At 38.0% G+C, this 26,382-nt stretch overlaps 1 protein-coding gene across 1 annotated transcript in view; it reads right to left on the reverse strand.

The window, feature by feature from the left end:
* PGAP1 (post-GPI attachment to proteins inositol deacylase 1) overlaps nt 1-26,382 on the reverse strand; it is a 703,705-nt gene that overhangs the window by 15,540 nt on the left and 661,783 nt on the right. The window contains exon 26 of the mRNA XM_053698557.1: nt 11,121-11,362. Coding sequence (XP_053554532.1) covers nt 11,121-11,362 — 242 coding nt within the window. The remainder of the gene's footprint in view (nt 1-11,120; nt 11,363-26,382) is intronic.

Below are 26,382 nucleotides of genomic sequence, written 5' to 3' on the forward strand. Positions count from 1 at the left end.
TGCCCACGCCTGGGCGAAGAGAGAGAGTCTGCCCCCTACTAGATCCGTTGTCAGATAGGGGGCCGCTCCTTCATGCTGTCTTAGAGGCAGCAGCAGGCTTTCTGGCCTGCTTGCCCTTGTTCCAGGACTGGTTAGGTTTCCAGGCCTGCTTGGATTGAGCAAAAGTTCCCTCTTGTTTTGAAGCAGAGGAATTGATTTGGCCCTGTCCCGAGGAAGGGTATGACCGTTACCTCCAGTAATGTCAGCAATAATTTCTTTCAAACCAGGCCCGAATAAGGTCTGCCCCTTGAAAGGAATGTTGAGTAATTTAGACTTTGAAGTCACATCAGCTGACCAGGATTTGAGCCATAGCGCCCTACGCGCCTGGATGGCGAATCCGGAATTCTTAGCCGTTAGTTTAGTCAAATGAACAATGGCATCAGAAACAAATGAGTTAGCTAGCTTAAGAGTTCTAAGCTTGTCAACAATTTCAGTCAATGGAGCTGTATGGATGGCCTCTTCCAGGGCCTCAAACCTGAATGCCACCGCAGCAGTGACAGGCGCAATGCATGCAAGGGGCTGTAAAATAAAACCTTGTTGAATAAACATTTTCTTAAGGTAACCCTCTAATTTTTTATCCATTGGATCTGAAAAAGCACAACTGTCCTCAACCGGGATAGTGGTACGCTTTGCTAAAGTAGAAACTGCTCCCCTCCACCTTAGGGACAGTCTGCCATAAGTCCTGTGTAGTGGCATCTATTGGAAACATTTTTCTAAATATAGGAGGTGGGGAAAAGGGCACACCGGGCCTATCCCACTCCTTACCAATAATTTCTGTAAGCCTTTTAGGTATTGGAAAAACATCAGTACTCACCGGCACTGCATAGTATTTATCCAGCCTACACAATTTCTCTGGCACTGCAATTGTGTCACAGTCATTCAGAGCAGCTAATACCTCCCCAAGCAATACACGGAGGTTCTCAAGCTTAAATTTAAAATTAGAAATCTCTGAATCAGGTCTCCCCGATTCAGAGACGTCACCCACAGACTGAAGCTCTCCGTCCTCAGGTTCTGCATATTGTGACGCAGTATCAGACATGGCTCTTACAGCATCTACGCGCTCTGTATCTCATCTAACCCCAGAGCTATCGCGCTTGCCTCTCAATTCAGGCAATCTGGATAATACCTCTGACAGGGTATTATTCATGATTGCAGCCATGTCCTGCAAAGTAATCGCTATGGGCGTCCCTGATGTACTTGGCACCATATTAGCGTGCGTCCCTTGAGCGGGAGGCGAAGGGTCCGACACGTGGGGAGAGTTAGTCGGCATAACTTCCCCCTCGACAGACCCCTCTGGTGACAATTCTTTTATAGATAAAGACTGATCTTTACTGTTTAAGGTGAAATCAATACATTTAGTACACATTCTCCTATGGGGCTCTACCATGGCTTTTAAACATAATGAACAAGTATCCTCTGTTTCAGACATGTTTGTACAGACTAGCAATGAGACTAGCAAGCTTGGAAAACACTTTAAAGCAAGTTAACAAGCAATATAAAAAAACGTTACTGTGACTTTAAGAGAAACAAATTTTGACAAAATTTGAAATAACAGTGAAAAAAGGCAGTTACACTAACAAAATTTTTACAGTGTAACAAGTCAGCAGAGCATTGCACCCACTTGCAAATGGATGATTAACCCCTTAATAACAAAAACAGAATAATAAATGACAAAAACGTTTTTTAAACACAGTCAAAACAACTGCCACAGTCTACTGTGATTGTTACCCTCCTCAAACACGACTTTGAAGCCTTTTGAGCCCTTCAGAGATGTCCTGTATCATGCAGAAGGAAGCTGAATGTCTCTGTCAGTATTTTTATCTGCACAGAAAAGCACTAAAATAGGCCCTTCCCACTCATATTGCAACAGTGGAAAGCCTGTTACTAGGCAAAAATCAAGCCAGCCATGTGGAAAAAAACTAGGCCCCAATAAGTTTTGTCACCAAACATATATAAAAACGATTAACATGCCAGGAAACGTTTTATATTACACTTTTATAAGAGTATGTATCTCTGTTAATAAGCCTGATACCAGTCGCTATCACTGCATTTAAGGCTTAACTTACATTAATCCGGTATCAGCAGCATTTTTCTAGCAAATTCCATCCCTAGAAATATGTTAACTGCACATACCTTACTGCAGGAAAACCTGCACGCCATTCCCCCTCTGAAGTTACCTCACTCCTCAGAATATGTGAGAACGGCAGTGGATCTTAGTTACTTCTGCTAAGATCATAGAAATCACAGGCAGATTCTTCTTCTAATGCTGCCTGAGAGGAAACAGTACACTCCGGTACCATTTAAAAATAACAAACTTTTGATTGAAGTTAAAAAACTAACTATAATACACCACTCTCCTCTTACTACGTCCATCTTTGTTGAGAGTTGCAAGAGAATGACTGGATATGGCAGTGAGGGGAGCAACTTCCTCTTGCAACTTCCTGTTGGGAAGGAGAATATCCCACAAGTAATGGATGATCCGTGGACTGGATACACTTAACAAGAGAAAATACTCAAAAATACTCTGCTCTCCTGCATATTGTTGAAAATAATAAGCAATATCTTATTTATTTATTTTTTGCAGTGCTTTGTGAGGTCTGAATGGGTTTATTTTTATGCAGGCCAGTCTTGTTTAATGGGGCTATGTTTAATGGTAGCTAGTGTATGTCTGTTTATTCTTTCTAAATCTAATCTCTTTCTATTCTTTGTTGTCCTGGTAGGCCAAATATATATGTGTATATGAATGTATGTATACCATAAATTAAGTAAGCTTGTAGAATGATATGCTTTTTAAACAACTCTCTTTGTAAACATAAGGAATGTCTCAAAAAAAGCAGGCATTAGTTCATCCCTGACCTTTGCCCTTTTTTGATATACGGTCAGACAGTTAAACCAGCTACTCTAAGGAATAGAACTTAGTGAATAGAATTTTGTCTTACTGTAATTTACTTATGTTATAACCATATTTGGTAAAAACCCTTGCATTTTTTAGCTAGCCAATCAAACTGTATTAGCCTAGATATGGAGTCCAGGAATGCCCTGTCTCCTGTGTATAAATACCTGGGATGGGGACTGACCCCCCCCCCCAGAGAAAAACTTTGTATTCATTCTCTCCTCACTGCAGTGTGATTTTCAATAAACGAACCCTCTTTAACCTGTCGTGGTCTGAAAAGTTATTCAGTCCAGAGTGAATATCCACAACAATATCAAATAATTGCAAACACAACACAGGTTATCCAAAAAAATAAAAAATAAATTTATGCTTACCTGATAAATTACTTTCTTTTACAATATGATGAGTCCACGGATTTCATCCTTACTTGTGGGATATTAACCTCCTGCTAACAGGAAGTGGCAAAGAGCACCACAGCAGAGCTGTATATATAGCCCCTCCTCTTCCCCTCCACCCTCAGTCATTCGGCCGAAGGTTATAGGAAGAGAAAAGGATAGGCTAAAAAGGTGCAGAGGTGACTGAAGTTTTCAAAAAATAAAATAAACCTGTCTTTATTACCCACTCCTCAAAAAAAAAAAAAAGAGTATGCATATTAATACATAAATCTGTACCCTTCACAAAAACCCATATTGAAAAGGATAGGGAGGGGAGATTCCTATGCCTCTATGGTAAATCCATAACTTTAGTGAATTTCTATGCACCAAATAGGAATCAACACAGGTTCATCACTACCATTACTAACACTATTTTAGAACAGTCCAAAGGCCCCCTAGTGACGGCTAGAGATCTGAATGTTCCACTTGATCCCATGCTAGATTGCACCAACCTAAACACAAGAGTAAAAATTCCACACTTAGAATCCATTTGGCAAAACCTTAAACTGTTAGGACTCCATGATACATGGAGATATTTAAACCAACAAAAAAGAGACTTCACCTTTTTTTCTAATCCCCAGAAAAGTTACTCTAGATTAGATTATATTTTTGTGGATCACCTAGCGCTTTCCTTCATAAAAGAAGCAAAAATAATACACTCCACATGGTCAGATCATTCTCTAGTCTCTTGTAGATTAATTTGGCCCTCTGCTCCTCTTAGAGCTTACCAATGGAGACTTGATGAGTCCCTACTCAAGGGGAAGAAACGGATTAGAGAGTTGTCGGAGTTAATTAAATCTTATTTTTTAACAAATAACACCCCTGACATTCACACCACGACCCTTTGGGAAGCCCACAAATGCACCATCAGGGGCGATTTTCTTAAATTAAAGGCTCAATTAATAAAACAGAACAGAGATGCACACACAAAACTAGCTAAAGAGATCTCAGAATTAGACCTCTTACACAAGAAATCTCCAGGGGACACTCAAATACTTGAAAAATTGAATACCAAAAGAAACCAATTTAACAAAGCTTTACAAATCATCATCCAACAACAGTTATTGTCTTTCAATCAGACATTCTACCAAGAAGGTAACAAATCTGGTAGGTGGCTAGCTAGAGCCCTTAAAAAAAACATATATTCATTCAATTAAAAACACAGCAGGCAAAAACAAAGAAGACACACTAACTATAGCGTCCAAATTTAAGACATTTTATCACAAACTATACAATTTATTTCCCAACAGAGACATCAACTCACACTCTCGCAAATGTCACCAGTACCTAGACCAGGTAATCTTGCCACAGGTTAAACCCGAACAAAAGGAAGCTCTAACTCAGCCCATATCCATTAAAGAGGTATTAGATGTTATAAAAGCTTTTAAAACTTAATAAATCCCCTGGCCCAGATGGCTTTACAGGCCTTTATTATAAAACATTTGCAAAGCTTCTTGCACCTCACTTAACTAATCTCTTTAATTCCATATCAGACTCCTCGCCTTTTCCAGACCCCATGCTTCAGGCCCATATTACGGTATTGGAGAAACCAGGGAAGACTCCAGATAAATAGGCTAATATCCGCCCAATATCTCTACTCAATATTGATTTATAAGTATATGCCAAAATCCTATCCACTCGTATAAATAAACTACTCCCACAACTAATACATCAAGATCAGGCTGGCTTTGTGCCAAATAGGGAGGCTAAGGATAATACTGTTAAAGTTCTTAACCTAATTGAATATGCTGTGAAAACAAATTCCTCCACCATATTTCTTTCAACAGACGCAGAAAAGGCATTTGACAGATTAGACTGGACATATTTAGACTTGACACTACGACAATTTGACTTTCCTACCCCCTTTATACAGAAAATCTTGGCTCTATATTCTAATCCGACTGCCCAGGTAAGAGTAAATGGTACTCTCTCAGACCCATTTGAAATCAGAAACGGATCCAGACAGGGCTGTCCCCTTTCCCCACTGTTATTTATCTTATGCCTAGAACCACTGGCTATCAAGATTAGGGCAAATCCCAATATACAGGGCATTGACATAGGCGATAGATCTCACAAGTTAGCAATATTTGTGAATGACTTGCTACTAACTCTATCGGACCCCTTAAATTCCATATCCCATGCCATGCAAGAGATCTCCACATTTGGGGAAGTCTCCAACTTCTTAGTAAATATGTTAAAATCAGAATTTTTACCGGTAAATGTCCCTTCACGAACTTTAGAGTCCATTAGTTCCAGATGTCCTCTGAAAGTCCAACCAAAATGTCTAAAATATTTGGGTATATTTCTAACTCCTGAGTTACATCAAACACGTATACTCAACTACAGGGGACTGATCAACGAGTTTCAATCCTTGACGTCCTCCTGGTCTTTAAAGAATATTTCTTGGCTAGGGCGCATCCAAGCAACGAAAATAGTACTACAGGGAGTGCAGAATTATTAGGCAAGTTGTATTTTTGAGGATTAATTTTATTATTGAACAACAACCATGTTCTCAATGAACCCAAAAAACTCATTAATATCAAAGCTGAATAGTTTTGGAAGTAGTTTTTAGTTTGTTTTTAGTTATAGCTATTTTAGGGGGATATCTGTGTGTGCAGGTGACTATTACTGTGCATAATTATTAGGCAACTTAACAAAAAACAAATATATACCCATTTCAATTATTTATTTTTACCAGTGAAACCAATATAACATCTCAACATTCACAAATATACATTTCTGACATTCAAAAACAAAACAAAAACAAATCAGTGACCAATATAGCCACCTTTCTTTGCAAGGACACTCAAAAGCCTGCCATCCATGGATTCTGTCAGTGTTTTGATCTGTTCACCATCAACATTGCGTGTAGCAGCAACCACAGCCTCCCAGACACTGTTCAGAGAGGTGTACTGTTTTCCCTCCTTGTAAATCTCACATTTGATGATGGACCACAGGTTCTCAATGGGGTTCAGATCAGGTGAACACGGAGGCCATGTCATTAGATTTTCTTGTTTTATACCCTTTCTTGCCAGCCACGCTGTGGAGTACTTGGACGCGTGTGATGAAGCATTGTCCTGCATGAAAATCATGTTTTTCTTGAAGGATGCAGACTTCTTCCTGTACCACTGCTTGAAGAAGGTGTCTTCCAGAAACTGGCAGTAGGACTGGGAGTTGAGCTTGACTCCATCCTCAACCCGAAAAGGCCCCACAAGCTCATCTTTGATGATACCAGCCCAAACCACTACTCCACCGCCACCTTGCTGGCGTCTGAGTCGGACTGGAGCTCTCTGTCCTTTACCAATCCAGCCACGGGCCCATCCATCTGGCCCATCAAGACTCACTCTCATTTCATCAGTTCATAAAACCTTAGAAAAATCAGTTGAGATATTTCTTGGCCCAGTCTTGACGTTTCAGCTTGTGTGTCTTGTTCAGTGGTGGTCGTCTTTCAGCCTTTCTTACCTTGGCTATGTCTCTGAGTATTGCACACCTTGTGCTTTTGGGCACTCCAGTGATGTTGCAGCTCTGAAATATGGCCAAACTGGTGGCAAGTGGCATCTTGGCAGCTGCACGCTTGACTTTTCTCAGTTCATGGGCAGTTATTTTGCACCTTGGTTTTTCCACACGCTTCTTGCGACCCTGTTGACTATTTTGAATGAAACGCTTGATTGTTCGATGATCACGCTTCAGAAGCTTTGCAATTTTAAGAGTGCTGCATCCCTCTGCAAGATATCTCACTATTTTTGACTTTTCTGAGCCTGTCAAGTCCTTCTTTTGACCCATTTTGCCAAAGGAAAGGAAGTTGCCTAATAATTATGCACACCTGATATAGGGTGTTGATATCATTAGACCACACCCCTTCTCATTACAGAGATGCACATCACCTAATATGCTTAATTGGTAGTAGGCTTTCGAGCCTATACAGCTTGGAGTAAGACAACATGCATAAAGAGGATGATGTGGTCAAAATACTCATTTGCCTAATAATTCTGCACTCCCTGTATTACCTAAAGCTTTATATTTGTTACAAACAGTCCCCATACAGAACATATCAAAGGACATAGATGTTATGCAGAAAATTATAAACGATTATGTGTGGGGGCGAAGGGTACCACGTATTAATAAAAGCACAATTTACAGGACTCTTGACAGGGGAGGTCTGGGAATTCCACACCTTAACTCATATAAATTAGCAATATCACTACAGAGAATTGCAGAATGGTGCAGTTTTAATTAAACAAATTCCAAAGGCTGAGTACAGTTAGAAAACTTCCTGGCAGATGCAGAGAACCTAGGCAGTTGCTGCTGGGATCTCTCAGCCATGAAACAGTCGGTTATCTCCCAACTCTCAATCACAAATGAAACCTGGAAAGATTGGCAACACATATTAAAAACATATAAAAATATCTCCACCAGATTCTCTCCATTCACGAAATTACTACTAAACCAAGAATTCCCACCAGGCCTTGAAGAACACACACATATCGATAGTACATTCGCTTCTCAAATACCCATTTTCACAATTACAGAGAAAGGCAAGTTAAAATAAAAAAAGCAGCTAAATGAACTGGGAATTCCGTTTTTCTCCTCCTGGTTTATATATCACCAAACTAGACACTTTATTTATTCACATAGATATAAGTCGGAATTCACACTATCTCCAGCACAATTTGTATATATGATAGGAAATCCCAAAAGTCAATATCCACGCTATGCAACATAGTTCTAGATAACAGATTTCCTAATCTCCCAACCTATACAAAAAGCTGGGATAGGGAAATGGGTACAAACACTCCGCCTAAAGATTGGTACAACAGATTCCGTAATCTATCAAAATCTGCCCATTCCTCTAGAGCTAAAGAAACAAACATTAAAATATTCATGAGACGGTACTTAACGCCCGCAAAAATTAATTACATATTCAAAAAATGCTCTAACATTTGCTGGAGATGTGGGGATCAAATTGGCAATATGAGCCATATTTGGTGGAAATATGATCCAATTAATGTTTTTTGGAGAAAAAAAAATTGTGGAAATTAATGCAGCATTACACACACAATTAACTCCCAGTCTTTAGGTAATTTACCTATCTGAAACTCCACAAATTCCATGTAGGATTAGAAGGCAGTTATTCCTAATAATGATTAATGTGGCTAAACAAATGATACCCAGGAATTGGAAGACATCCAACATTCCCGACATTAATGAGTGGATAGCTCTTGTAGATTCAGACCTTATCCTGGAAAGATTTTACAACCTTCGAGGGGGAAGGTTAAATCTATATGAAGACATGTTATTTTTATGGGATTCATATAAATATAGATTCAAGAAATAAGCTACAATTTTGTGTAGGGACGCAGATTTCTTGGGATAGTGGCTAGGGCCCAAACATAAATGCTTAAAATGGAAGGATAAACTTTTGATGTGGAAACTAGAAAAGAGCTGAAATGGCAATTCTGAGTAACCAAGGTCCATGTTTTTGTTTTTGTTATGCTCATAATATATGTGACAGAGTGATATGGTTCTCATTTGTATTTGTATCTGTTGTGTGAATTGCTTTCCTAACTCACATCAAGAGACCTCAGTTGAAAATTGTTTGCCGGTAAAAATATGGCTTTGTCGATGTGATTTTTTCTCCCACAGTCTGTTAATGGAAACTTAGGTTACAATTATATCTCGACCATTTTACATTTCAATGAGAAACTGTCAACCTAACTCACCAGCACTAATGGATTGTTTAGGTACCATCTGGACTGTATTGGGGAGATCTATTGATCGAGCCACAAACTATTAAACTGGGGCTACCACCAGTAGAGACAAGCGAAATGTTTTGTAATTGAAATGGTCTTGTATTCATATATGTTTATGATTTTGTTTTTGTTTTAAAATTGAAAATAAAAATATAATTAAAAAAAAAAAAATCCAAAAAAAAAAATCAAGGTCTTGCCATGGCCATCCCAGTCCCCAGACTTGAACCCCATAGAAAACCTGGGTGAACTGAAGAGGAGAGTCCACCAGCATCAACCTCAAAATTTGAAGGATCTGGAGAGATTCTAAATGGAGGAATGGTCTAAGGTAGACTCAGAGCTGTTATATTGGCAAAGGGAGGTAGCACAAAATATTGACTAAAAGGGTGCCAATAATTGTGCCACACATATATTTAAAAAAAGATTTATTTATATTTTTTGGATAAACCTTTGTTGTGACTGCAATGTTTGATATCCATGAGAGCAGAGTATTTTTGTGTATTTTTTTTTTTTTTTACAAAAGATCAAAAGGTTAAACAATAAAAACAAAATTTTCACAGCCTTATTTGCTGATATGTACCAAAAGTGCCAATATTAGTGGAGGGCGCTGTATAGGACTTAGCCTAAGTATAGCAGACCGCCATAACAATTGTACAAGTAAACTGAATATTTCATAAGAGAAGTGAAGTCACATCACAAGTGTACAACTAAACTGAATATTGCAGAAGGGCAGTGACACCACATCACAATTGTACAACTAAACTGAATAATTCAGGAGTGACACCACATCACAATTATCCAAATAAACTGAATATTTTAGAAGAACAGTTACTCAACATTCCAGTAACTCAAAATCACCCAGAAGACTATAGACCAGAGGGGACAGTAAGATGTCTATCATGTAACATGTCAGATCTAATTGCACAAGAGTAGTATATCTGACCTTACCTCCCACACAGTATGCCATCTCAACCATGTACACAACATGAGAAAATAAAGTTAGGGTGCACATGGCGGGGGTTCATTAGAGTTAGTTTGATAAAAAATAACAAAATATGCCAAAGGCACAGGGCCTGCTCTATAAAGGGCTCCTTGGGACCAGGGGACCCAGGCAGCATTTCTCAGGGGCAGCAAGTAGGGTGAATACCAGTCTACAGTTGAGTGTGCCAGCTTTAGTGTGCCTTCTTAATACCATTTTACAGTAATCCCTAAGTGTGCCACTAATACCAGTGTACTCAATGGCAGCATATAATAAGTATGTTATTATGTGTTTTGAATGGCTGCATTTTCTGTTCTTTATATCTATATCTCTTTGAGGATGTACTGCAGTGCTATGATGGGGTATAGGTTGTATGGGACAGATAGTGGTGGGCAGCATTTAATTCTCTTACCCAAGCACCACAATGTCTTAAACTGTCCCTGCTCAAGCATAATTTAGAAAGGACTATTTAATACCTTAAAGCAATACATATTAATATAGATAAGCAATGCAAGTACATACAAAACAAAGTAACTACAACTTTTTATACAGCAATGACCAGATTTTCATTATATGCTGCCAGAAATCAACATATATTATATAATAAAGCCCATTTAGCATCTTTACTACAAAACACATTTATTTGTGCCTATGTGTCATCTTGTCCATTTGTGCCACACTACCTTCCTTCTGTATTTTAACACTTTCATTTGTATATTCACTCTCTCCTTTGTACCAGTCATGACTGACTGACACTCAAAACCTACAGAAGTGTTGATCATTTAACAAGCTGAGTTTAAGAGAATAATTAATTAATGTGAGCTATCTGTTGCCCTACATCCATGACATGGAAATTATATATAAATAACATTACAAACTCTCCTTAGAAAAACACTCTCCCGCCATCATTATAGGCCCTTCAGCACTGGTAATCTGTACAAGACACAGCCTTTTAGAACATTCATTTCATAACATTATCATGTTGGCAAGTGGCCTAGAATATATTGCATAGTACATTCAATTTATACCTGAGATTCTTTAACCAGTAAATAAAGGAAGGCAAACAGAGCAGTGTAACCCATAACAGTAAGTTCATGATTGTAATGTGCATCTTCAGGGTGTCTGAAACACGGTCAATATTTGAATTGGAAGGCTGATCACATATACTTGAAGTCTGTTGTGTATCTTGGTCTGAAGTATCCAGTGTATTAGTAATGTTCTCTTTAATAGGAGCATTTTCTTCTTTAGTATCAGTAGGTGGCTTTGAAACCTGGAAAAATAAAAATATTATTTTATGTTTAGGTTAGAATACATATAGGTTACAAAGTACCCCATAGATACCAGTGTCAGGGTATCTGTGAAGATTATTAAACAATATATATATATATATATATATATATATATATATATATATATATATATATATATATATATATATATATAATTTAATATATATATGGTTGTTAAGACCACAGGATTCATTATACATGAAACTGGTTACAGCAGTTGTATTTACTCTGCCAAATTATATTTGGCTGTGTAAACCAGCCCCCCTCTTTCACTCATCAATGAAATTGTTTGCATAGTTATTTCAGAAAGAACAAAGGCTTAGACTGTTGTATAAATAAAACTAGTGGGCTACTTCAAAGTGAATATTAGCATGATGGAGCATCAGAGGTGTATGCCCATATATGGGCTTCCTGCCCAAGATAGGTAATGAACTCAAAGGCCCCCTGTGGGGAATAGACGGTCCGTCTGTGGGAATGATTGAATCTACAAACATGTTCAAAGAATTGTAGCTTTTTACCATCTACATGTTAAATGATCCCCTGCTGAGCAACATACACATCCTGTCCAGTCATGTGTTCCTTGGAAGCATAGAAGCCAATAATTAAGATTTCAAAATATCTTAACCTATATACTTTTGATAACAAATTATCTATATAATCTTCATGTAGTTAAGATACTCAAATGAATATATGTGTATATATTCAGACAACATATTAAATATGAACACATGAATCTGGGAGATTGTCTATGCCTAAGAAGGGTAATATTGGAAGCTGAAAACCTGAGAATCCAGATTTCAACATGTGACATTGCAGCTGTTAAATTCATTTTTAAAATACAGCCTGTATAATCTTAAATACTGTATAACAATGGGTATTTGTGGACCTAAAAAGCAGTGACTAATAGTAACATATTAGATAAATATTTGCTGAGCTTGATAAATACTGCAAATAGATGTATAAATGTTTGACATTTTTAACAACATGTGTTTCTTTTACAGACAGCAAGATGTCCTATGAATATTATCCATAAACATGGATATCTTCTATTTTATCATAGAAATTGATAAAATACTGGTGTTTGGTGTCCAATTGTACATCTTCTGTTATGCTAAATGAAATATAGATGCTGACAAGAGAGGTTTATTAATGCTAAAAGTTATAGTATGTTAAATAATCACTTTATAAGGATGTATTAGACTGTTAGCAATATTTGATTATAGGGCTGCATTCCTGGGTGTCTGCTGCCACCTATAGAGCAGAAGCGGTATTGCAGCCAAGAGGCATTTGGCTGCTCAGGGAGGCGTTTCCCAAAATAACCCATGAGATGTTCAGATCCAGGGGCGATTCAGAAACAAGTCCGCAAGGGTGAATCAGAGACAAGCTTCCGAAGGGCCTATCATGCTATTTCACTAATGATTAGAATAAAAAGGGGTGGGATTATCACGTGATATAACCTGAATGCAAAAGGATAGAAGAGGCTGGCTGACTATTTGCTGAACTTTAGACTGATAACTTGCTGCGTTGGGACACAGTCACTATAAGCAGAATTGGGCTACCTTGTTATTATCCATATTGCAATACCCTTATTCATATGAGGTGAAACAAGAAGTTCTGGAAGCTGAAATATCGATTTGTTTATTTTTTTTTGTGAAGTATACGCGATTGATAAATATATGTAAAGTATTTAAATCAAAAGTATTTGGTAACTATAACTAATTGCAGTTAGTAGATTTAAAATGGCAATGTATTTTAGCTTGCATTCATAATCTTGTGTATCTTAAAACTAATCATTCATGCTAATTAATTTATCTTTGCAAATATATAAATATATTTTAGAATTTATCTTAATTGTAGATAATTAAGAAATCATTTCAGCTCAGATAAATTGACATATGAGTTGGTTGTTTGCACAAATAATATATACAATTTCTGATGTTTTAATTAGAGTTGTATAGAATTTGTGGGCTAAATAGCTTAATTGTACTGGTCTGAATGTTAGTGGCTCATATTTTGGTATCTCATTGTGGTATTTTAACCCCTTAATGACCGGACCATTTTTCAATTTTCTTACCCTTAATGACAATGGCTATTTTTACATTTCTGCAGTGTTTGTGTTTAGCTGTAATTTCCCTCTTACTCATTTACTGTACCCACACATATTATATACCGTTTTTCTCGCCATTAAATGGACTTTCTAAGGATACCATTATTTTCATCATATCTTATAATTTCCTATAAAAAAAATATAAAACATGAGGAAAAATTTGAAAAAAACACACTTTTTCTAACTTTGACCCCCAAAATCTGTTACACATCTACAATCACCAAAAAACACCTATGCTAAATAGTTTCTAAATTTTGTCCTGAGTTTAGAAATACCCAATGTTTACATGTTCTTTACTTTTTTTGCAAGTTATAAGGCCATAAATACAAGTAGCACTTTGCTATTTCCAAACAACTTTTTTTCAAAATTAGCGCTAGTTACATTGGAACCCTGATATCTGTCAGGAATACCTGAATATCCCTTGACATGTATATATATTTTTTTAGAAGACAACCCAAAGTATTGATCTAGGCCCATTTTGGTATATTTCATGCCACCATTTCACCGCCAAATGTCATCAAATAAAAAAAAAAGTTCACTTTTTCACAAATTTTGTCACAAACTTTAGGTTTCCCACTGAAATTATTTACAAACAGCTTCTGCAATTAAGGCACAAATGGTTGTAAATGCTTCTTTGGGATCCCCTTTGTTCAGAAATAGCAGACTTATATGGCTTTGGGGTTGCTTTTTGGTAAGTAGAAGGCCGCTAAATGCTGCTGCGCACCACACGTAAATTATGCCCAGCAGTTAAGGGGTTAAATTAGGTAGCTTGTAGGGAGCTTGCAGGGTTAATTTTAGCTTTAGGGTAGAGATCAGCCTCCCACCTGACACATCCCACCCCCTGATCCCTCCCAAACAGTTCTCTTCCCTCCCCCACCCCACAATTGTCCCCGCCATCTTAAGTACTGGCAGAAAGTCTGCCAGTACTAAATAAAAGGAGTTTTTCTTTTTTTTAATAAAAAAAAATAAAATGTTTTAGCTGTGATGGACTCCTGCCTTAGCCCCAACCTCCATGATCCCCCCCCCCAGCTCTCTAACCCTCTCCCCTACCTAATTGCCGCCATCTTGGGTACTGGCAGCTGTCTGCCAGTACCCAATTTGCCCCCCAAAAAAGTGTTTTTTTGATCTTTTATTGCCATTTTAAATGTTTTCTGTAGTGTAGCAGCCCCCCACAATACCCCAACCCCCTCCCCCTCCCAGATCCTTATATATTTATTTTTTCCCCCCTCTTCCCTCCTCATTGGTGTCAGTGTGGGTAGCTAATCGCACGCGCGCGCGCATGCGTGCCCCCGCACGCTCCCGGCATGCACATTGCACTTACAGGAGCCGGATGCCGGGTAGCGATGGGCCGCCCACCCGCCTCCCTGTTGCGCTCCCACCCACCAACGAACCGGCACCATCGCTACCGGTGCAGAGAGGGCCACAGAGTGGCTCTCTCTGCATCGGAGTCTTCTGAAAGGGTATTGCAGGATGCCTCCATATGGAGGCATCACTGCAATACCCTGAGAGCTGCTGGAAGCGATTGCGATCGCTTCCAGCACTCTCTTAGACAACGGACGTACCAGGTACGTCTATTGTCATTAACTGTAAGTTAATGCATGACGTACCTGGTACGTCAGTTGTCATTAAGGGGTTAATGCAATTCAATTGTGAATAAGGTTAATTCTAAAGGTATATTTGGTTTGCTTTGTAAAGAATATTGTAACAGTTTACGCTTGTATAGTTTGATTCACAATCTGGTTCCTATAAATATAATTCAATGTGTTTATAAATTTAACTAATATAAAGAATTTAGGAATTTACATTAATTTTAATTGTTTTGTATATGCATTTTATTGGGGGTTTGTTTTAAAGAATAATTATTAAATATATTGTATTATAACCCGGCCATATACTGACACCACAGAATACGGTTTCTTTTTCAATAAACAGCTAGTAGTTTTACTAATGAATAAATATAAAATAAAAAAATATATAACAAATAGGGACCAGTCACAGAGAAACACAATATTAAAAATTGTCTAGGTAGGAAATGGGATTATAAAATGTTATTTTAAGATGCTTTATCAGTGAAGAGTAACTCAAAGTGCCAGTGGACATACTTAAAATCATCTCATTCAGTTCTATTCATGATCTCTTGATGACAAACAGTCAAAGTTTAAAAAGGTTATAGAATGACTAAATGATCTTCTATGTTATTGCCTGTGATTGCTTTTATTCAAGGAACTCTAGCTCTTATTTTCACCACAGAAGACTAGAAATAGGACACTTGAGCAAGTGCATTCACACACAAGTAATGCAAGTCACATGGTCTTTCTTTGGCAAGTGGAAAATGTGCACTTTGTCCTTATCTGTTATTAGTCATCGAAATAAACATAAATTAATTTAAAGATAGAAGCACTTCAGTGATGTACTTTAGCTATACTTAGACTCAAGGCACAACAACCACGAAAGGGATATTACATTCAAGCTTTCTTATGCTGCATCTAAAAAGAGAATTTTTAAACATAATATAGTATTTTGTGTTTTGAAAAACGGATGTTCCTCTGCTGTGAGTAAAAATGTAATTTTTAATTTTATGGTTGTAGGGCCATATCAATGTCCAACAATAGAGACTTATCAGCCAGTCAACAATCTCTCTTGCACTTCCCGTCAGTTTTAATATCAATGTATACAACTTTAGATTAACTGTCTCATTGAAAAACAAAATGTATGCTTATCTGAAATTTATTTCATGATGGTGAGAATCCATGAGTCATGTGTTTGAATATTCCCCTCCTGACCACTAGGAGGAGGCAAAAGACACTCCAACACACTAGAGTTTTAAATCCCTCCCACTTTCCATTATCATCAGTCATACAAATAGCCAAGTAGATGAGGGGAAAAAAGAAAAGATAAAGGGGGGTAGAGAAGTGCAAAACAAGTATTGCCGCCACCTGAACAAAAATAAAGGGTGGGGCTCGTGGACTCTCAACATCATAAAATAAATGAATTTATCAGGTAAGTATACATTTTGTTTTCTTTTATCAGATCGTGAGAGTCCACCAGTCATCACGTGTGGGAATCAATAACCAAACCGTGGAGTCCACGGAATGAGCAGTAATGCGCTTAGGGGGAGTTTTCCCTGCAACCAAATAAACCTTGAAAATGAAGGCTTTAAGCCAAGCTGATAAAGTAACACCCAGAACTTTGTGACCTTTGCAAGGCCCAAATAATATCTGCAAGCACTTACAACAGTCAAGTTGCGGAGAAGACACTTCTTAGAATTCTTAGAAGCTGGACAAAAAGAAGGAACCTCTATTTCCTAGATAACACCTTAGGAAGGAAAGAATAGATAGTGTGAAGAACAGCATAATCCTGATGAAAAATCTGAAAAGGAGATTTGCATGTCAAAGCTTAAAGCTCAGAGACCCTTCTACTGAAGAAATAGCTAGAAGAAAAATAACCTTTCTAGGATAAAAGTTAAAGGTCTAAATCATGCATCATCTCAAAAGGAGGAGTTTGAAGAACCCTCAAAACCAGATTTAGATTCCAAGGAGGAAACTGGACAAATAACTGGTTTAATTCAGATCAGAGCCTGTACAAAGGCCTGGAAGTCAAGAATTTTAGCAAAACAGAAAGAGAAGAAATCTGGCACTTCAGTGAATTGGCTGTGAACCTTTATGTAAGCCTTCCTGCAGAAACTCAAAAACACAAAAAATTCTAAAAGAATTCTAATGGTAACTTTGCGAGCAAGCCACACAAAAAAAAAGTTTCCCCAGACTTTATGATGAATACATCTGGTAACAGATTTCCTAGCCTGAATCAGGGTATCAATAACCTTATCAAAAATAAAAAAGTGGAAGCCTCCACGGCGGGCATGAGGAAATCTGCACCATATCCGCATACCAAATCATGCAAGGTTACAGCAGAGCAATCAGAATTGCTGAGGCTTGTCCCTGCTTGATTCTGGCTATCACTCTGGACAGCAACACAAATGGAGGAAAAAAGTAACTCAGGCTGAACGACCTAGGAAATAATAGGGCATCTGTCAGACTCACCTGAGGGTCGAGAGACCTGGCACAATATTAAGGCAGTTTGTAATTAAAATGAGAAACCATGAGATCTATTTCTGGAAGACTCCAACGTCTAACAATTTGTTCAATTTGTTCGAAATCTTCCTGATTCGGAGATTGACTACTGAGAAAGTCTGCCTCAATTGTTCACACCTGCAAAGTGGATGGCAGAAATCCTGCAATTATGGTGCTCTGCCCAATTGATGATGCGGGACACTTTCCTCATCACAAAGAAACTTATAGTTCCTCCCTGATGATTGACATCAGCAACTGCAGTGAGGTTTGATCAGAACTTCAGAAAAAGATTTGTGTCTGAGGTTGGGCCTGCTCTAAAAAGCCCTGAAGATTGCACAGAGATCCAGAATATTTATTGGTAATCTTGCCTCCTGAGGAGACCAAAACTCCCTAAGCTTTACAAGACCCCCCCAAGTATGCAACCCCAACCTAACAGGCTGGTATCTGTTAAATTACTAACCACACTGGTTCATGGAAGAAGGCTCTCTGAACCAAGGACTGGTGAGTCTGCCACCAAGTCAAAGACTGTCTTGTCATGTGATATAAAAAAATCCTCTGAGACAGATACTCGTGGTCCCCATTCCAATGATGCAGCTTCTGCAATTAGAGGGCCCCAAAATGAAATCTGGCACAGGGAACTGCATTTGAGGCAGCCACCGTGAGACCCACAACTTCCATGCACTGAGCAAAAGGAGAGGATTCAGCTGCAAAACTCCACAGGCATTTGAATTAAGACCCTGGGTAAGTCTCCCTAAGGGTGATGGGTGAAACTAGACGTGGACTCCTTGCCCAATGTGCTTAGAGGGATATGGCTGAACCTCACTGACAAGGTCCACAGAAGGCTGAAACAATTGTCTGGGGTTGCCATGTTCCTTGTTCAGAGGAGGATTGATTGGTATTTCGGGGATGGTCTGGATGGACTGATATACTTCAGGAAAGTTCTCTGTGAAAAGCACAATTGGGCTAAAATAGGCTGCTCCTGGGTGGTTGCTTTCATAGAAAAACTACTGAACCATTGTTCGTTCTTGATAGAGCACTTCTCTTTCTGTATGTATTTCAGTTATGACCCTGGAGAAGTCTCCCTAAGGATGATAGGGGAAACTAAATGTGGACTCCTTGCCCAATGTGCCTAGAGTGATACGGGTGTACCTCACTGCTCGTCAGGCAATCTTCCTCTGAACAAGGAACATGGCAATCCCAGACTATCATTTTGGCCCACAGAAGGCCGAAATGACAGTCTGGGATTGCCATGTTCCTTGTTCAGAGAAGGATTGTCTGGTATTTCGGGGCTGGACGGACCTTGCTAGGCAGGATTAGACAGATATACTTCAGGAAAGTTCTCGTCTGTGAAAAGCACAATTGGGCTAAAAGAGGCTGCTCCTGGGTGGCAGCTCGCCATAGAACAAGTTACTTAGCTGTTTTTAGTTCCTGGTAGAGCTCTTCTCTTTCTGTATGCTGTTGCAGCTTCAGTCTGCGCTGATCTGTCAAGAGACAAAAGCAGTCACAGAAATGATTGTGAACCCCAGAAAAGACACACTGGTCTGAGGAGTTAATGAGCTTTTTTGAATATTTATTTTCCAACTGTGACTCTGAAGCAACCCAAGAACCACATGAGTATGAGCCACAGCCAGATAACAAGGCGTCTGAACCAGAATGTCATCCAAGTAAGGAAACACAGAAATTCCTTGAGCTCAAACTACAGAGGTCCCAGTACTTTTGTAAACACTCTGGGAGCTGTAGTCAGATCAAAAGGAAGGGCCACAAACTAATAATGCTTGTCTACAAAAGCAAATCTCAGGAACTTAACATGATCCCTGTGAATAGGAAAAAGCAAATAAGCATATTTAAAGCCTATTGTAGACATACACTGACCCCCCTGCACTAAAGGAAGTAAAATGTTAATTGTCTATCTTGAAAGTAGGAACTTTCAGGAATTTGTTCAATATTTTGAGATCCAAAACAGGCTGAAATGTACCCTATATCTAACATAGTAACATAGTAGATGAGGTTGAGAAAAGACCGAAGTCCATCAAGTTCAACCTATACAAATCTAAAATACTTACAAGCTCCAGTTAAACTTAAATAATCCCACTTAAAGGTGACCCATTTAATACTAGCAATCATATCTATGAATTTTGTTTATAGACAGAAATGTATCCAAACAATTTTTTAATGTATCTAGGGTATTGGCATTTACTACCACCTTTGGTAATGAGCTGCACAATTGTATTGCTTTTACAGTAAAAAAACGGTTCCGTTGCAGGAGATTAAATCTCCTTTCCTCCAACCTTAAATTGTGATCTCTTGTCACAAACAATTTTCTTGGAATAAACAGAGCTTCTGCCATCTCTGTATATGGGCCTTAAATATATTTATATAAAGTAATCATGTCACCTCTCAAGTGCCTCTTTTCTAAAGAAAACAGACCTAGTTTGGCTAGCCTCTCCTTATAGCTTAAATTCTCCAATCCCCTTATTAGCTTTGTGGCCCTTCTCTGAACTTTTTCTAGTTCTGCAAAATCTTTTTTGCGATTGGTCCCCAGAACTGCACTCCATACTCAAGGTGAGGTCTTACCAGGGCTTTATATATTATGCTTTCCTCCCTTGAATAAATGCCTCTTAATACATGCTAGTATCTTATTGGCCTTTGAAGCCACTGCCCTGCATTGTGCACCCATCTTTAGCTTGTTATCTATTACTACTCCCAAATCCCTTTCCTCCTCAGTTTGGCTAAGTCTTGTCCCATTTAAATAATACGTTGCCTGCTTATTTTTACTTCCAAAATGTAGAACCTTGCATTTTCCCGTATTAAATCTAATTTTCCATTTACCTGCCCATACTTCTAATTTTTGCAGGTCCCTTTGCAACGAAAGTTCATCCTGCTCTGACCTAAGGACCTTACTTAATTTAGTATCACCTGCAAAAATAAAGATGTCGCTAATTAATCCTTGCGCCAAGTAATTTTTAAAAATATTAAAAAGAACAGGGCCCAGTACTGATCCCTGGGGGACTCTACTGATTACCTTTGTCCAATCTGAGTATGATCCATTTACTACTACTTGTTGCTCCCTATCTTTTATCCAGTTATTTATCCATGAGCTAACATTTTCAGCTATTCCCAGTCCCTTAATTTTGTGCATTAATCTCTCATGTGGCACTGTATCAAACGCCTTTGCAAAATCTAAGTAACTCACATCAACTGCTTCCCCTTTATCTATATTTTTACTTACTTCATCATAGAATCTAATTAGATTAGTTTCACATGATCTATTTCTCATAAAACCATGCTGATTAGAACTTGTGTTCACGAATATGCTCATCAATATAATCCCTTCAAATATCTTCCCCAATATTGATGTCAGACTAACTGGTCTATAGCTTCCTGGATCATCCCTGCTTCCCTTTTTGAAGAGTGGCACCACATCAGCTTTATGCCAATCCTGGGGTACCATGCCCGAGGATAATGAGTCTTGAAAAATTAAGAGTAGAGGTTTGTCTATTACAGTGCTAAATTCCCTTAACACCCTTGGGTGTATTCCATCTGGGCCTGGAGTTTTATTTACCTTAATATTATACAATTTGTTCCTGATATCCGCTACACATAAACCAGTTAATGGTAAGGGCTGGCATGTTCTATTTTGTTCTGAAGTATCATCCAATGGTTCCTCTCTTGTGTATACTGAAGAAAAAAACTGGTTTAGTACCTCAGCCTTCTCCCTGTCACTGTAAATCATGCTACCCTCCACGCATTTTAATGTACCTATATTGTCTTGCTTGGATTTTTTTGCAATTTATGTACTTAAGGAACCTTTTAGGGTTAGACTTAGAATTATTTGCAATTAATTCTTCATTTTTAATTTTCGCTATTTTGATTGCTTTTTTGCATGCTTTGTTACATTCCTTATAAATATGGAATGTTGAGTCTGTACTATTTTCTTTGAATAATTTAAATGCCCTACGTTTTTTCCTAATTTCTCTTAACACGATATTATTGAGCCACATTGGCTTGGATTTTTTATTTTTATAACCATACGGTATTTGTCCATTTATCCTCTGTATTTTTATTAGAGAATACTTTGTCCCAATTTATGTTATTTAATGATTTCCTTAAATCGTCGAATTTTGCTTTCTTAAAATTAAAAGTCTTGGTTAAACCTTTAAGACACTGCTTATGAAAAGAGATTTCAAATGTGACCATGTTATGATCACTGTTACCCAAATGTTCTTTGACTTCTATGTTTGATATTATATCTGTATTATTTGATAGCACTAAATCCAATCTAGTGTTACTCCTAGTTGACAAGAAGTTATCCGTGAGAACATTTAAAAATCTATCCCCCTTAGCTGAATTACTAGTTTCATTGGTCCAGTTTATATCAGGGTAGTTAGAATCTCCCATAATTACAGCACTATTATTAGCAGCCTTACCTATTTGCATTAGTAGTTGAGTTCACCAGGTCACTAATGTTGGGGGGGCTTGTAGCATGTTCCAAGTAATATTTTTTTAGGATTTTTTCCCCCCGACTCTATATTTCCACCCACAGGGTCTCTACATTGTCGCCTGTATCATAAATATCTTCCCTTATTGTAGGTTTAAGGTTAGGTTTAATATACATGCAGATTCCTCCACCCTTTTATTATTCCTGTCCCTGCTAAATAAAGTATACCCCTCTAAGTTAACTGCCCAGTCATGTGAATCATCCCACCAAGTTTCAGTTATACTGATAACATCATAGTCCTCTTCTGCAACTAAGAGCTCCAGCTCCCCAATTTTACCTGTTATGCTTCTTGCATTTGTTGTCATACATTTAATTTTCATGTGCTTTCTGTTGATACTTGGTGTGCTTTCTAATGTGACATTTCTTAAGTCATACATTCCTTGAGATATTAAAGGAGTGACATATTCACAGACTGGTCTCTCTGTTATATTGTGTTCTAACTGACCCTCCCGCCCTTTGCCTAATTTAAACGATTCTCTAAACGTGCTACCATCCTTTTCCCCAACACACCTGGACCCATGTCATTCAGGTGCAATCCATCCTTACTGTACAAATTGTACCCAAGTGAAAAGTCAGCCCAGTGCTCTAAAAAGTCAAACCCCTAATTTTTACACCATGTTTTTAACCATGAATTAACAGACCTTAGCTCCTTCAGCCTTACTGAGTTAGCACACGACACTGGTAATATCTCCAAAAATATAACTTTTGAGGTCCTTGCTTTAAGCTTGCTACCTGAAGTAATTTTTTAGGACTCTCCATCTCCCGCTGATTCCTTCATTAGTACCAATATGTACCATGACTGCAGGATCAGACCCGCATCCCTCTAACAATCTACCAATACGCTCCAAAATTATCCTAACACAAGCCCCTGGGAGACAACAAACTGTTCTATTTAAAGTGTCTGGATGACAAATTACCCTCTCAACCTTCCTAATAATAGAGTCTCCTACCACCAACATCTGCCTCAGGCCCTGACTTGTATGCCCCTTTTCCATGACTGAAGAACTGTTAACTATAGTATGCCCCTCTACCATGTCTGAAGAACTACCCACCATAGTATGCTCCTCTTCCACAACTAAAGAACTGTTCACTATACTATGCAACACAGCCCTCTCTGACACTGACATCCCTGAACTGATATCCCCAAGATCTTCACTTAATCTTGCAAATCTGTTGGGGTGTACCAGCTCAGAACTGGCCTGTCTCTTCCGCTTACCTTTACCTCGCCCTCTGACTGTGACCCAGCTAGATCCTGGAGTCTCCTCATCTGAATCCTCCCCATTCCCACTGCTAGAACCATTAACAACCAGCTCAGTCCTATCCATTTCCCTTTCAAGTGTCTGAATTTCATGCAGTGTTGCAATTCATTCCTCCAATACGAATTTCTAAAGAGACAATATGCTCACACTTGCAACAAACATATAATCCCTGAAGTGGCTGCTCCAGTGATGCAAACATATGGCAAGCTGTACACTGAATGAGATTCTCACACTTTCTTATTAAAAGGTTTAACTTAAAAATATTAAATAATTATATTTCCCCTTGGTTACTCCAAACCCTTGTTTGTCTAACTACCTTGGTTAGCTAACTGCTATACTTAAACAGACAATCTTACTTTAACAGAGAATCAATGCAGCAGGCTCCAAAGAGTTACTGTGCTAAATTTATAGTCTAGCTAGGCCCAAACAGGTGAAAACAAAATCACACCCCTAATTACCCACACAGGTAACAAAAAATAAACAACAACAAAAAATGAAGGATACAAACCAATAAACAGTTATGTTTTTTAAAAGGCAACCCTTGCACAGCAAATAATTTTAAAAATTAACTTGGTTAGCTAACTGCTATGCTTAAACAGACAAAGTATAGCAGTTAGCTAACCAAGTTAATTATCTGGTATTATAAAGAGATTTGAATAAAACCCCTGGTTTAAATGGAGCTGGAGTAATCACTACCATTAATTCCAGACAGAAATAATCTTCCCCGAAGAGTCCTTATATGAAAATTAATTCAATACCCTTGAGAAATGATTTGCAATAGCCATAGATCCTATAACAACAAACAAAAACAGATGCGCCACATGGCCCAATATTGCAGGTTCCAGGGGATGATATATATGATAAATTAATGCACTCACATATATTAAAGCACCTCAGATGGTGCTAATGACACAGTCTGGGATCTATAACAGTCACCCAGCAGACCGACCTCCCGGATTGATACAGAGATTTGGTTATTTTGAGGACCTTACTGACCTATAGACAAGCAAAGAGGACTGCTGTATCCTGTATGCCATGGTATTAAGTCTGTTGGGTGACTGAATTGATCCCAGCCTGCCTCTATAGCATCACTTTAGATGCTCTACCAAATGTGAGTCTAAACTTTATATCTTACTGGTGTGCTATAACCCCAGCCATACAATACTAGGCCATATAGGCTTTTTGTGTTTTTATATCTCTTATACAGACTCTGTATCAATCCGGGAGGTCGGTCTGCTGGGTGACTGTTATAGATCCCAGACTGTGTCATTAGCACCATCTGAGGTGCTTTAATATATGTGAGTGCATTAATTTATCATATATATCATCCCCTGGAACCTGCAATATTGGGCCATGTGGCGCATCTGTTTTTGTTTGTTGTTCTAGATTGCTGTATCTGGATCTTGGCCTGGACCACCACCAGTGCCTTTGTATACTACCCTCAAGATTTTCACTAAAGGACATTTTACCATCTTTGTACCTTCAATTAATACAACAAGTACAACTGAGTCCAGTGATTAATGTGTCAACTTATGAATTAACAAGAGATGAAACAAAAGTGTTGGAATTGGGCCTAAATTTTGTACCTTGTGAAAATTTTGATTTATTCCAGACATTAATTGATGTAAACAAACAAATAAGAAATATAACCCTTAAGAAACATTTTTTAAATGAGCAAGATATTACAATAGATAATTGCACAGGTTTGGAAAATATTGGTGACAATTTAATAGAACTAGATTTTGGTGAAACATGTGATCTAATTGCCCTTGAAGAGTTACAAAGAGAAGGAAGTACAAATCAGATCCAACAAACATCTCAAATCCAATTACCTAAATTTCATAATCCCTCTAGATTTTATCCTATACAGAGTAGTGGTACTATCCTGGAAACTTTCCAAAAAGGATAGAAAAAGATCTAAATACATTAGCATATACTTGCACTAATGATTATAAAATGAATAAAAATCTAAACAGAGAACAAAAAATAGCCCTTAAAAATTTAAGTGAAAACAATCAGATTATAATAAGAAATGTGGATAAGGGAGGATCTATTGTTGTAATGGATAAATTACAATTTATCCAAGAAGCAAATAGACAACTGTTGGATGATAAGCAGTATATGAGATTATTAACAGACCCTACTCCTAAATATAAAAGAGAATTGTTACATCTAATTGATGAAGGTTTTGAAGAGGGATTTTTTGATCTAAACACAAAGGAGTACCTTATTGTGGGTCAGCCAGTCATGCCAATATTTAACATACTTCCTAAAGTACACAAAGGCATTGAAAATTTGACTGGCAGACCAATAATAAGTGGCATCGGGTCACTGAATGAACATCTTTCACAGTGGCTCGATGAAGTATTGCAACCAATAGTCAAAAATTTAAACAGCTACTTACGTGATACTAAACAGTTACTAAAAGAAATTGAAATGGTTAAATGGGATCAGAATTTTGGTTGGTTAACAATAGACGTACAATCATTGTACTCCTCTATTCCCCATGACATGGGTTTAAAGGCAATTGAGTACTTTATAACCAAAATTGAAGGCTACAGTGAAGGGTTCTGTAAATTTGTTATACGTGTGACTAAATATCTATTAACTCATAATTTCTTCACTTTTGAGGGGGCTTTTTACCTCCAGAGATGTGGGACAGCTATGGGGGCGAAGTTTGCCCCCTCATACGTCAACCTCTTTATGGGGTGGTGGGAGCTGTCCCACATCTATGGATGTGAAAGCCCCCTCAAAAATAACATCATCTATTATAAAAGATTCATAGATGATCTTATATGTATTTGGAAAGGGGACAAAGAAAGTGCTATGGAGTTTGTTGCACTATTGAACACAAACAATGTAGGTATTAAATTTACCAGTGAATTTGAAAAAAACAAAATGCATTACTTAGATGTAGAATTGAGTGGAAATGAAAATGGACAAATACTAACAGAAGTCTATATTAAACCAATTTCAGGCAATACACTTTTGCACGCACGCAGCAATCACCCCAAACGAGTATTTAACTCTGTAGCAAAAGGTCAATATATAAGGTTAAGAAGAAACT

This window comes from Bombina bombina, chromosome 1 (genome assembly GCF_027579735.1).
Source record: "Bombina bombina isolate aBomBom1 chromosome 1, aBomBom1.pri, whole genome shotgun sequence".
NCBI classification, from domain to species: domain Eukaryota; kingdom Metazoa; phylum Chordata; class Amphibia; order Anura; family Bombinatoridae; genus Bombina; species Bombina bombina.